The 14,051-nt window shown below is 33.2% G+C and overlaps 1 protein-coding gene across 2 annotated transcripts; it reads left to right on the top strand.

The window, feature by feature from the left end:
• Positions 1–280: 280 nt before the first annotated feature.
• Usp15-31 (Ubiquitin specific protease 15/31) lies at positions 281–10,534 on the top strand. 2 transcript variants are annotated; one of them, XM_085198034.1, is made up of 14 exons: positions 281–721; positions 814–1,005; positions 1,150–1,284; positions 1,943–2,077; positions 2,369–2,472; positions 2,844–2,964; positions 3,402–3,549; positions 3,876–4,022; positions 4,698–4,882; positions 5,281–5,387; positions 6,003–6,128; positions 6,749–6,844; positions 6,925–7,895; positions 8,320–10,534. In XM_085198034.1, exons 1-14 carry the CDS (start codon positions 401–403, stop codon positions 8,358–8,360), a joined length of 2,829 nt encoding a protein of 942 aa, XP_085054160.1. In that variant the 5' UTR covers positions 281–400; the 3' UTR covers positions 8,361–10,534. The 2 variants fall into 2 exon arrangements, with proteins under 2 accessions (XP_085054160.1, XP_085054159.1); XM_085198033.1 differs by having other exon boundaries at positions 281–736.
• The last annotated feature ends 3,517 nt before the right edge of the window (positions 10,535–14,051 follow it).

Below are 14,051 nucleotides of genomic sequence, written 5' to 3'. Positions count from 1 at the left end.
TTCATAATTGTCAATTGTCAAATATATTTGACAGATTACTAATATATAAAAATCTGTACTTTATGCAGATTATGTATTTAATTTTATACATTAATATTTAACGCTTAAGAATATTGATGTAACAATATAATAGACAACATAAAACATATTCAATATTTATTATTTGTCATAGTAAGCTGCTGCTTAATAAGTTGTTTCTCCACGATGTTTATCTACGCCCTACGGTATTCTATAGATTAAATCAAGTGGAGAATCAGAATCAGACATGTAAAATACTAAGTAATCTGTGACTTATAGACAATATGGCGCTTATGTCAGTTGCATATCAATGTTTTCTAATTGGTTTTTCCTAGATTTCGTAATTTATTAAATGTAATATAGTTTCAATTTATTATTTATTATGTCCACCAATAATCTATCATCAGTTTTAAAATCATGTTCCGAGAGTGAACTAATAAATGAAGTAGCAGAAGCGAATATGACACCAAAACAGGTAGAGGGTTCCCGATTAAAGCGTACTTTTACCTTGCCTCGTAATCCCTTTGGGACATCAAAGCCTAGTTCAAGCAAAATCAAGACCACCGAGAATGATAATAAGCCCGCGAGTGCAAGCTCTGTCATCAACGTTGCGCCAAAAGATGAAGGTGGCTTAGAAAGGAAGTTGTTCAGAAGGCCGTCGTGGAAAATATTCTTGAATAAAATCGCGCAACACATGACCACTGTAAGTGTGTCCAGTGTAAGTTTCGATATTATATTGGTTAGAAAACACTTTATATAATATGTACAAGAAATGTCATTACAATTTGCTTTCAGGTAAAGTCTGGATCAGTTCCTATAAATAGTGATCGAGTACCATGCAGTGGTGAGCCTCCGTGGCCACCAGGGACAGTACCTGCTGCTACTGGCATCAAAAATCATGGAAACACATGCTACATGAATGCTGTATTGCAGTGCCTTTCTCACACTGATGTTATAGCTGAATATTTTGTCTTAGAACACTACAAGGTGCATTTTTAATTAAAAAATCTTCTATTATATTATTTTTAAAAGTCAAGCAATGTTATATAAAATATAAGCAATGTTATATAAATTCCTTTATATGTACTTCTTTATAAATTTCAATTTGTATAATATCTTTATTTTTCTTAGATTGATTTACAGAAGAGAAATAAAATTAATTCAAAAAAATATGGTACCAGAGGAGAAGTAACAGAACAACTGGCAGCTTTACTGAAGGCCTTATGGTCTTGCTGTTATACACCAGATATGAGTACAAGCTTTAAGGTTAGTCCATCTATTGAAAATATAGTAAAAATCAATATTTACTGCTTTATAATTTTCACAGTATAAGGCTCTATAATCAAATTTCTAGTTTATAAGTATGTGATAATTTTCGTAGCTAGGTCTTTTTTATCTGGTTATCATTGTGTAAATAATTAGCAACTCAAACATGACTGCATAAATGTATAGTTATACAAATCAGCCATCACAGTTTCATCTGCTTGAACTTTATGAACATTTATAATTTATACGTACATTTCTAATATTATTTTCAGTTTGGGGGTGAATTTTAATAAACCTTGAAAGATGTGTTCAATGAAATATTTTTAAGAGTCTGAATTTAAAGTGTTATAATAATCAGTGCCGACTTAAAGATTTTTCCATACAAACTTTCAACCCCTTCGTGGGTGTCCACTGAAAATGGAATGGAATGAAATGTGTGGGGAAAATAAACATCGGTCCAAATTTCACATTTCTATCATCAGTGGTTATGGCTGTGCATGTGTCTTATCTCAGTCAGTTGGAACATCTCCTTTTATATATATAGATTATAGTCAAATCATACAAAATCTTTACAAATTATGTTGTTATATTATATTATTAAGCTAAGTTATAATATATTACAGTCATGCCTTGAAAATATTAATTTTTATTCTTCTAGTCAGCTGTAGAAAGACATGGAGCTCAATATAGAGGAAACAGCCAGCATGATGCTCAAGAGTTTCTTTTTTGGCTTCTTGATAAAGTCCATGAAGATTTGAATACTGCTACAAAGAAAAAATATAAGACAATAAAGGTAAGTTTATGCATGTGACTATTGCTTTCCATATATTTATGATAATCCTATTTAATTCTACTGAGTGTTTTATTTTAAATTCTTTCATAGGAAGAAAAATATGACATCATTCTGGCAATGGTTGGGTTGGGTTGGTTGGGTTAATAGATGTCAAATTAAAATGCCTTAATCATGTTATCCTTGAATTAAAATTTGTTTACAAAAAATAAAATTTATAATTGTTTAACAAAAATATTTTTCCATTTAGATGTATTTTTTTGAAAAAAAAAATGTATATTAAATAATTTACAGAATACAGTAGGCAAATCAGATGAAGTTGTTGCTGCTGAAACATTAGCCAATCACGCAAGAAGAAATAGTTCCTTTGTGCAAGCTGTTTTTCAGGCTCAATACAGGTATATACACTTATAAATTATTCACTCTCGCCGTTTTTCGGCTCACGCTTCATCTTGCACATAGCAGAGGATGAAGACACTAAAAAAAAAAAAGAAAAAAGAAACTAGCATTACAACACTCTGTTCTCCAATTTCTGCAAAATTTTAGATTTATTGTGTGTTAGTAGTGGCACTCAATGACGTGTTTTGTTAGCTGAGCGAGAAAATACAAATATCAAATAATATTTGTAGGAATAAGTCATTCCACCAAGTAGGAATCGTACACACTACTGACGCATTTGCAATCACACACTTTGCCACTGGATCTAGTTCTTGTTAAAAATTAATAGTAAATTATTTTATTATATTTTAATAATAGTTAATTATTTTAGGTCAGCGCTTACATGTGCCAAGTGTGAGCGAACCTCCTGTACGTTTGATCCGTTTCATTGTGTGAGCGTTCAGTTGCCAACGCGACCAGCCACTGCCCAGCCTTCTCCGCTGCCTGTCAATGTAAATATATAAAATATAAATTTAACTATATTTAAGGGTAATTAAAAATATAGAATTAGTATAATTGAATATTTAAAGCATATGAATATGTATTTTTATTATTATTTAACATGATATTTTTTTTTACCTTTAATATTTTTCATACCATCATAGAGATATATTAATTTTATTAATGCTAGTTCTAACAATTTATTTTTACCTATGGAGTGCAATAAAAGTTTGACAACTTTTTTAAAAATGCATTGGGAACATATTTTATATATTTTTTTAAATTACACGCAACAATGTCATTTTTTTTCTTTAAATTATTTATAATGAAATTTTTTTACTGTCATAAATACAAAAATGTATAATTGCCAGGGCCAAGCACCAGTTACATATAATTTGTATTAGCAAATGCAAATCACATATAAATATATGTTTCATTTTCCTTTTAGGTTGTTTATGTAAACCAACAGCCTCGACAAGTACGCATAGGTGTGGAGTTGCCTCCAAACACTACAATGGATGACCTAAGAACAACCTTGCATACAGATACCGGTATTGATAGAGAACATATTATCCTTGCTGAAATCAACGAAAATGGTAATTGTTTATTATTTTATTTTTATTAAAAGGATATCTGTCAATTGACAATAATTATGAACGTGAAATATATAATAATATATACAGAGTGGAAGCATCTGGGCTCTTTTACGGGAACAGAATATACGGTAAAACATTTCAAACTAATACCTAAAGAAATTAATTAAGATAGATTTCACGATGTTTATCCATATAGTCCGCGCGCGAATTGTCTGAAAATTTTGTGGAAAGTGAGGAATGGAGTGTCTTAACACTAAGTTCTCTCTGGCTACCATGCTATATGCGGGATACAGCGTGGAACTGAAGATAAAATTATATTTTTTCAGGCTGGTGCTGTGGCCGCGCGGGCTGGGAGCCGGCGGGCATGGAGGCGGGCGCGCTGTACTGCGTGGAGGCGCCGCCCCTGTTACAACCGCCCACGGCGCCCTACTTGCTGCTGCTGTGGGTTAATATGTTAGATGGGGAGAGATTTGGTATGTATAATAATAAGAATAACTATTTGGAAATAACTTTAAATATAGGATCTAATATAGGATATATTGTATTGTATTAATATAGAAAAGTAATATCTTATGAAATATAAATAATGAAAAGAAATGTATACGACAAAACATATGGAATATGAGTCTGTTGTGTAAAAAAAAATTATAATAAAAAGAATTGGGAATTAAAGTGTCACGTTTTACATATTATGTACGTTTGATTGTACTATAAGTAATGAGAAAGTGATTAGCTAAAATAATATTAATAATGAAACTCATTCCATTTTAGTTTTATTTCAATTTCATGTAATTTTAGGATTTAAATTTAAATAACTTTTATTTAGGTAGTTATGAGTGATCATTTAATTTTCTTTATAGCTTCACGCTATATCTCACTAATCTTCCAGACGAGTGTTAAAGATATGTGTTGAGTGTCGGATTTCAGCGCCGCGCTTTACAGACCAAGAAAATGAAAATAATTTTCCCTGATTAGTGAAAATCGAACTCACAATCGACGCGTTTACAGTCAGAGTGCTGCTGCGACTGGACGGCATTCATAGTGTAATTTATAAAAATGATTAAAAATATACATAAAATTACTATAATTACAGATACAAAAGTAACATATAAAGCAAATTAATTTAAAATATAAACGATTTAATACAGGTTCACCCTACGCCATGCAAGTGCCACGCGAGATATCATACGAGGACCTCCAGAAGCTGATGCTGAAAGAAATGTGTCAAGTGGTAGCAGAACGGGTGTTGGAGAACGCTCAGCAGGCTGACATATTCCGGGCCCGCATCGCTGAAGCCCACAGGCCTAGAGACCCCGCTTATTTACAACCTGAGGTTAGTTTGACTTTTGAGGGTATTCAAACCATTGTAGCGTAGCGGTGCCGGACTGTAATAGCGACGGTTGACTTGGTTTGACTTGCAAGACTAGAGACAAGATTTTTCAAAACAAACTGGGGCATTGAGTTTTGCCATTCATTCATATATTCGAAAAGTTTGGAACAAAGTATTGTAACACTAGATTCCCCCTGGCTACTCTACTAAATGCGGGACACAGCGTGAAGCTAAATAAATATGCTAACATGATGGTTCTCTATACGCAATTCTAATTATGCAATGAAAAAATTGCTCTTGTCCTTTTATAGCTTTGTTATAAAGAAACTAAGGAACTTCCATTTCCACATTAACACTATTTTTTTTGTTAACTTTTATATAAATATTATTTTCTTATACAGCTACAGCATCCCCTGTTTTCATTGGACGTGGAGCAAGCTCTGTGCGCGCACGACAAATATCCCCACCTCAGGCTCGAGCTGCTGTGGGATCTGGCTCATAGAGACAGGTATTGATTGCTTAAGTACAGTACGGTACAGCCATTCTTCATCATCATTCTTCTCAGTGTTGAGTTCCGCCACTGAACACACAATGCCTGCAGAATTTGGTGAAACTGATAGCGATGAACGGAAGTTTCTTAACGCATTTCCCAACATACGATTTATACGCATATAAATGACATACGCATTTACGAACATATAAATTTCCTTAGATTTGTAGTAGGTTGTATAAAATAATAATCGCGGTTGAAAGTCCGGGTAGTCGCAAATCCATATAACTAAGAGCTGAGTAATCGAGTTTCTACTGTATATGAAAATTCTGTACTATATGAAATAAAAAACGGATTTAAAAGGTTTAAAGCTTAAAGCCGACGATATCGGAGTGGGTTGTGGTTTCAAATAACTTCGTGTATGGTATATCGTATACTTTTGAAAAAATATATATATATTAAAGGATTTCTTGTAACAAAAGTTTTTCATATAACTACTTCATATAAAGCGTAAAACTTGTAGTTTCAAGCGTCGACCGAGCAAGAAGGTCGGCAAACGGTAAAACAGATGCGTAGAATATGTGTAATTAAATAAAAATCAGCATCACGCTTGGCACAACATTGTTGTTTCAGTATAATCCGCGAGTCGGGCGAGGCGTGCGAGGTGCACGTGTCGGCCGCGCACGCGCCTCTTACGCTGCACGCCTGTCTCACGCACTACACGCGCGCTGAGCACCTCGCGCAGGAAGATGCCTGGAGGTATACTTGTTTTTTTTTTATTTTCAGCTTCACGCTGTATAACGCTAGTAGCAGCGTAGGCAGGGAAGCTTAGTGTTAAGATACTTTATTCGGCACTTTCCGCCGAACTCTGGAGGCATTGCGAGTTGAGTAGCGTAAGCCGTGCTTTATCTCCACACCAGAGCGTAAGAATGCAAATATTAAATATTTCATTACAACTTTCATATTTTTTGTGATAAATATTTTTATTTCTTACATGTTTTTTAATGGAACTTAATATACTACTGCTGCTGTGTATTTTTTTTGTTGTATCGATTAGTGCATTAAGATGTATTTAAATTTTACATTTTCATATTTACTCATTGCGTGTTTGATAAATCTTGACATGTTAAAACAGCCGCTATGATTAGCGGCTGTTTGGTTATTTTTAAAAACCCACAGTTTAAAGAAAGTATTACAGATAAAAAAAATATAATAATATAAAAAATCTTATAATACGTTATTTTATTTCTTCTAAATCTTTTTACTTTGACCCAAAATTTTGCTATTCAATTTTATTGAAATTCACATATTGCAACTCATTATTTGTATCCATGAAGAATTTTGTATACACCTTTTTTTTCTAATTTGATATGTTTTAGATGTCCACAATGTCAGAGGTATATGCCAGTGATAAAAACTCTAGGTCTATGGTCACTTCCTGATATTTTAGTAATTCATCTAAAGCGATTTCGACAGTAAGTATTTAAAATAAAATTAAACATACTTTCTGCAAAGGATTATTTATATTACAAATTAAACTTTATTATTTTCATAGACAAGCAAAAGGCCGATCGAGTACAAAACTAACGACAATGGTAGAATTCCCTATCGACGACTTCGATATGACGCCACACCTCGCAAGACGGAGCGTGCCGGGAGAGTCCCCGCGCCGCGCGTCCCGCCCCGCCCCGCGCGCCTCCCCCCGCACGTCCCCCGACCACGTGTACGACCTCTACGCCGTCTGCTATCACCACGGGGACGACCTCGAGACGGGGCACTACACCGCGGCCTGCAAGAACCCCTACGACTCGCACTGGTACAAATTCGACGACTCCCGTGTCACCTCCGTCGATGACGACAATGTCTACGAAGAATTAGTTAACAATTCAGCTTACATGCTGTTTTACAAACGAAAGAAACCAACCGTTGTGCACACGTGCTCGACAGATGAGGGGGGGCATTGGGCGCTACGGATGCCAAAGTTCAAGCCCGCCGAAAATCTAAACGAAATAATAGAAATTAAGGAGGAAATTGAGCTCGCTAAACCTGAATCGATCGAGCCGGAATTAGATGTACCAGAAAAGGTTCCGTCGCCTTCGAGGAGTATATCAAGTGTATCTGAGAAAGAAAGCAGCCCGGCTAAGAATGTTATACAAACTAGTATAGTACAATCGGCGACGCTACAACGTCCGCTCATTGTAGAAGTCAATGGCGATGTTATAAGCGAATTGAGCGATTACGAAAACGAATCCACTATAGAGCCATACATACATAAAGATGTTCATGTCAATCCAAAAATGACACCCGTTGATACAAGGCGGCCGAAATCCGTGGACTACCCGACCAGATCGAGTACGTCGCCGTCGTCTAGAGATTCTGATAGAAATTATGAGAGTTCCCCCTTGGTAGCTAGTATAAATGGTGTGGAGTACCATCCTACCACTGAGGATCTGATGCTGACGATGTTCCAAGAGTCGAAGTACATTGTGCCCAGACATCATATGGCGGGTGAATCTCATAGGACTAGTAAGTATTTTTATGTTACTTTATTATTATATGTATTAAAAGTCTAACTGAAAGGCGCGACGGTTATGGATTCGATTCCCACTTGGGGAATGAAATATTTAATACTTCCATTTCTTAGCCATGGTAACGAGGCAAAGCGCGGTGTTGAGTTTGGCCACTCGATACACAACAATTCGGTGGAACGTGGGGAACGATAGTGTCTTAATGGGCAACGGAGTGTCTTAACACTAGGTTCTCAGGTTCCCCGGCCTACCCTGCTACGTGCGGGATACAGCGTGAAAATAAGAAGGTATATACAAAATATTGTTTAGCTTACGACGAAAAATAATTTGTATAATAACGTCCACTAGGATTTTATTACCTTACTATTTTAATTCAATTGGCTTATTATAGAAAAAAATAATCACAATATTAAAATTTCCAGGCGAGAAGTCTTCAGTGTGGAAAACTCGAATATCCACATGAGAGCAGCTGAAAATGTGTTTAGTTTGTAGAGAACCATCTTCCCTATTTATTTCAAGAAAACCCTTAGATCTGAGGATTTTATGTAGCTGACTATTGTGTTATAAATATTATTAGCTATGGACATTTTATTAGAAGTAAAATCCGTCGTCGTTTTGACTGTAAACCACGATGGTTGTGTGTTCGATGTACACTCGGGGGGAATGAATTATTTTCATGAGTCGTTTTGTTTGCTCTAGTAACAAGACAATGCGCGGCGTTGAGAGCTCAGCACGCTATGTCTCGAAAATTGAGCAGTGCGTGGGGAATGGAGTATCTCAATATTAGGTTTCCTCCGCCCTGCTCCTTTATTCTAATCATATGTTAGTAATACATAAATAATATATGAAAATACATGTAATCGGAAATTTATCTGATACTAAATAATAAGTCAATGTAAAGAAAGCAGCTGTTCAATAGAAAATTAATATAATTAATGACTGCATACAATAATATAGTGAATCGATAACTTTTATATACTAAACCACCATCTGTATTCTAATAAATTTTGTTTGTTTGATATCGAGCTTCCTATAAGGAATAACATGTTACTCTTTTTAATATTATTATTTTATTTCTCAAAATGCTAGAAGATTCTGTTTCATTGTAGCCTACATTTGCAGTGTAAACTCTAAATAACTCTCTCATTAAAATGTCGTAATCACTACTTTTGTTTGTTGAGCTTGTTTTCCATACAATGATATACTATATATTATCGCACCCACTCTCAGTAACGATTGAAATTTGTGGTTTAAAGTGACAAAACAGTAAGTTTTATGTTGTAAAAATTAAGAACGTTTGTTGTTATTTTATTGTTTAGTTGATAACTTATACAGTTAGCTAGTTGTGGGCTTCACGTGTTTCAGACATACTGAAATATTTTGCTTTGATTTCAAACATTACAAACTAAAGTATATCTTTATCTATATTACAGCATTAAATGTGCAGCTGCCTTAAAGTGTCGTTAAAAGAGTTTACACTGTGTTTTAATTGAAATTAACTTAAAAACAATTCAAGCTAGCATTGTGGTGTATAGTATAGTAGATTAGAAGTAAAAGTCAGCAGTAGTTTAAATACCATTACGATACCACACTTGTGCCTTGGCTCTAGGGTGTTAATTTGTGATTTTTACATTATACGATACGATTTTCCAACGTACGATTTGTGGTAATATTTGTATCTAATGCAATTACGAGTCGTTCATTTTAATAATTATTTTTGTAATGAATGTTTTATTTATAAAATAATGTTCGACATGCGTCGACGTAACCTAGAGTTTTAGGGAGTTGATAGGTACATTTTTGAGTCGTACATACTCATTTAAATAAGTATAAATTGGTATAAAGATTTTAATAAAATATTGATTATTTAAATGTTTATTTCCTCTTTTAACTACCAATATGCCACTTTGAATACGATTGAAAATAATTTAAGAAAATATGTGTATATAGAATTTTGTAATATCAATTTAATTTATATGTAAAGATAGGTTTTGTACCAAATGATATTCTTTGGTAGACAAACACCATTGTAAATAGAGGCGATTTTTTTTTTAATAATGCACATAAATAAGAATAAATGCCACAATGTGATTTTATAAATTAATTTTATTATATTTAATTTTTTTATAAAAGACAAGTATTATAAGAGTAATATAACCTTATATACTTTAAATATTTAAAAATTATGTAAAATTGCGAAATAATAATATATATGGTACTATACTACCAGTGTTTAATTTGTTTGGGCGTAATAAAATGGTTTAAAAGGGAAAAAATAATAAAGTGGATACAACAAAGGCTAAAGTTAATTTAAAAATATTTATTTGTTAAGGAATATCGTGTCTACAGCACTCTGGAAAGATACAAGTCGTTAGAGTAAATGACTGGCTCTCATTTTTTTTTATGTTAGACAAGATAAATGGCCAATTTTATGTAACTAATATTAACAACTAAAATAGTTTCCGATCTCTACTATTATTATGACGCTATTTTCTTTTTAGGAATTTAATTCCTGCTGCCTCATTGGTCGTTTATCTTTTGATTGTATTGTATTACATTCGTTGTTTTAATTTAAAAATGTTTATTTTATTTTATTTAACCCCGTTATGTTAAAATATAAGTGTTATGCGCACCTCAGATTGTTTTCTTTTATTTTTTTACACAATCCTTATCTTTTTTTCAATAATTAACCTAGAATTGTTTGTTACCTTTTGAATTTTTATTTCTATTACTTTGTTGTTTCATTGCATATGACTTCCGCATCTTATAATCATTATCTGTAGAATAACTAAAGGTACTCGTAAAATATATTAAAATTGACTGAGTTAATAAAACATAAAATGTAATAAGAAAACAAAAACTATATACATAATAAAGCTATGTAGGTATATAAAATGTTTTACTAAAAACCTCTTATCGTAAGTTATACTATTTTTTATGTTTTTATTTTTTTCTTCACGCTGTAGCAGGGTAGGCAGAGGGAACCTAGTGTTAAGGCACTCCATTTCCCACTTTCTGCCGAATCCTGGAGGCATTGCGTGTGGAGTGGCAGAACTAAACGCCGCGATTTACCTCGACACCAGAGCGAAGAAATATAAATATAAATGTAAATAAATATTTCATCTCCTCCAGTGGGGATCGAACCCACAACCAGTCGGTTTTATAGTCACACTTTGTGCCTCTGCGCCGCTCCTGGTCTCTTTTGTTCTTAATTATTATAAAATATATTCATCTACATTGCATCTTATTCCCGACTGATATGAAAGGTTTACATCTTCTAGACTATGAATTTTGACCAAATGTAGTAAAGTAAAATTCTGGCGAGCGAGTTCTCACTCGAATGTCATAGCAAAAAAAATTTAATAAGCTACTTAACATTTTGATTTTGAATACCTAAATTACACAATATGCATTATGCGGGATAAGTGACAAATTATTCGAGTTCTGAAACTAGTTTCGAAATAAAATCTAGATTTCTAGCTGGCCTTAATGAATATTCAATTATTTACGATATGACAGAAACAATCGCTAATATAATAATTTTAATAAAATTATATTTCATAATTTAGGCACTTTCACATAATTATATTGCTTAATCTTGGGCCAAGGATCGGCTGAATGAGGCGTAAGTGACCTGCATTAACATGGAATGACGTCAAACTTTACAAACCTTTATATGGTAAGTAGGCCGTGATCGGTCGTTGTACTGTTTACAATTATGTAAATTAAATAACGAAACCATAGAGATATATGTAAATAAGAATTTTACAAACTAGAGATCCGCTCGCAATTTGTGTGAATCGGGCTTAATGAACTAAAGATGGCTTCCGGTGTTAGTGACTTTCGCTAGATTCGATTTGTCTGTCAGCACCATTAGAATTTAAATAAAAAGAAATAAATCAAATATGCTTCACGCTGTATCCCAAACACAGCAGGGTAGGCAGAGGGAAAGTAGTGTTAAAACACTCCGTACCCCGCATTTCCGCTTAATTCTGAAGAAGAGTGGGGATCGAACCCACAACCAGTCGCGTTTACAGTCACACTTTGTGCACTTGTGCCACGACTGGCCTCAAATTCTTAATATAGATAATAGATACATATTACAATAGCAGAAAGGATTGTCACGGCCAAGTGGATTTTTTTATACCACAAGTCAAGTTAGTATGTTCATAGGTCAAGTCTACATACTATATGGATTGATTAGTAGGTAGCCTTAAGATTTTGAAAGTGTATATTTAATTTGACTTTTAAATGAAAGTTTATATGAAATAATAAAAATCTTTATTAATATTTGGTAATATTTCGAAATAGGATGAATTATTATTAATAATTAATACACCAAAACACAGCTCTAGAAACATGGGAAAATATTTTCTCATAAACATCGATAAAGAATTGATGCAATCATTATTGATTTTCTTTATCAATGTTTAATTTAATTAATTTAAAAAAGTAGTTAAGTAAATGAAAAAAATATATATTAATTCGACTTACTTTGTTCATGAAGTAAATGTACTGATTATATTTATAGATTCCATATGTAGATTTTTGATAGCGTCTCTAAATATATAGGGTAAGCACAGATAGTTCAGCCATAGTCATATTAAATAGGTCTCCATTTTCTGATAACATTAACGTTTAGACTTTATTTAGATCAAAATTTTATCGAACACTCATATGTACATGAAATACATTTAAAAGTCGTACTTATCTAGATTGCCCGTGCTCTCTGCCATAAAAGAAATATGAATAAAGACTGGAAGTGGAAGGAAGAAGGAATGAAATATAATTTTAAGCCAAAAGCCATCAATTTGAGTGATCCAATAGGCTTTAAGAAGTTGACTGAAAAATTGATGGTTTAAGGTTATTAACATACATTATTAAAAATATGTATTTGATACTTATAGTAATATCTAAAAGATCGGTCCCCGTGATTGGAAAATATGTAAGAAAAACTGTAATTGGGAGCATTTATTAAGTAAATACGTAAGAATTTTCTTTATTAAGGTAATAGAACTCTAAACAAAAATTTTTCATTTTATGTTTTTGTCCGTGCGCTTGTTCACGCTCATCTCAGAAATAGCTTAACTTATTTATAATACGTAAGCTTTCCTTCATTAGTGTTTGTTTTATTCTTCTTCATACTTCATTTATTGTTTGTTTCATTTCCATCAGTTTACAAATAAAATAGTTTTGTCAATAAAATTTCATGCTGCTAAATATATTTTTATTACTTTGGCTAAAACTTTAGTTATCAATGTAAGGAAAGTCCTTAAAATGAGAAATTAAATAATTGTGTTGTACAAGCGGGCGTAGCCGCGCGGCCACCACTAGTAATAAATACAATTAAAAGTGAACAACTATTAATTATGCTCGTGGTCGTTTATTTTTAGCTGCTTTTATTAGCTCCGCATGTATCTGTCTATCAAACAATCGGTTTAGTTTTGAAATGCTAATTATTTCCTAACGTGTTTGGATTTAATGGCGAAATATATTTGTACGTTGTTTAATGTTATACTATTTGTAAGCGTGTTTTTATTGTTTTTAGGGTTCCGTATCTGAAAAAGAAAAGACCAAAAGCGTTATGGCGCAGGGGCACAAAGTGTGACTGTAAAATCGCTGGTTGTGGGTTCGATCCCCACTCGAGGAAATAAAATATTTAATTAAATTTATATTTTCATTTTCTCGCTCTGGTACCTGATTAAGTTCCTTGGCTAGTCGAGGCCACTTGAGGCAATAAAATATTTATTTAAATTTATTTTTTCATTTCTTCGCTCTGGTGTCGAGGCAAAGCGCGGCGTTGAGACCCGCCACTCAACACGCATTGCCTTCAGATCCGGAAAGTGGGGAACGGAGTGTCTTGACACTATGTTTCGCACTGCCTACCCTGCTACGTGCGTGATACAGCGTGAACCTGATTTATTTGTTTTTAGTTTCAGCTTAAGCCAAGTTTATTATTTAAATTAATTGACCCTAAAAATTCAGTATTAACAGAAATAAAATACCTTCTAAAATATATTTTTATGAAGTTAATATACATACTTTAATTTATAATATTTTATTGAATATAATTTTTCTACTTATATTTTGATACCAACGCGTGGTTGACGTGACCATTTTTCGGTCGGATTTTTTGTTAGGTATAATTGAGACT

Source organism: Heliconius melpomene, chromosome 15 (assembly GCF_056956725.1).
Source record: "Heliconius melpomene rosina isolate 202511_hmr_F chromosome 15, ASM5695672v1, whole genome shotgun sequence".
Lineage (NCBI taxonomy): Eukaryota > Metazoa > Arthropoda > Insecta > Lepidoptera > Nymphalidae > Heliconius > Heliconius melpomene.
Note: the sequence above shows the minus strand (reverse complement) of the source record. Positions and strands in the feature narration are given on the sequence as shown.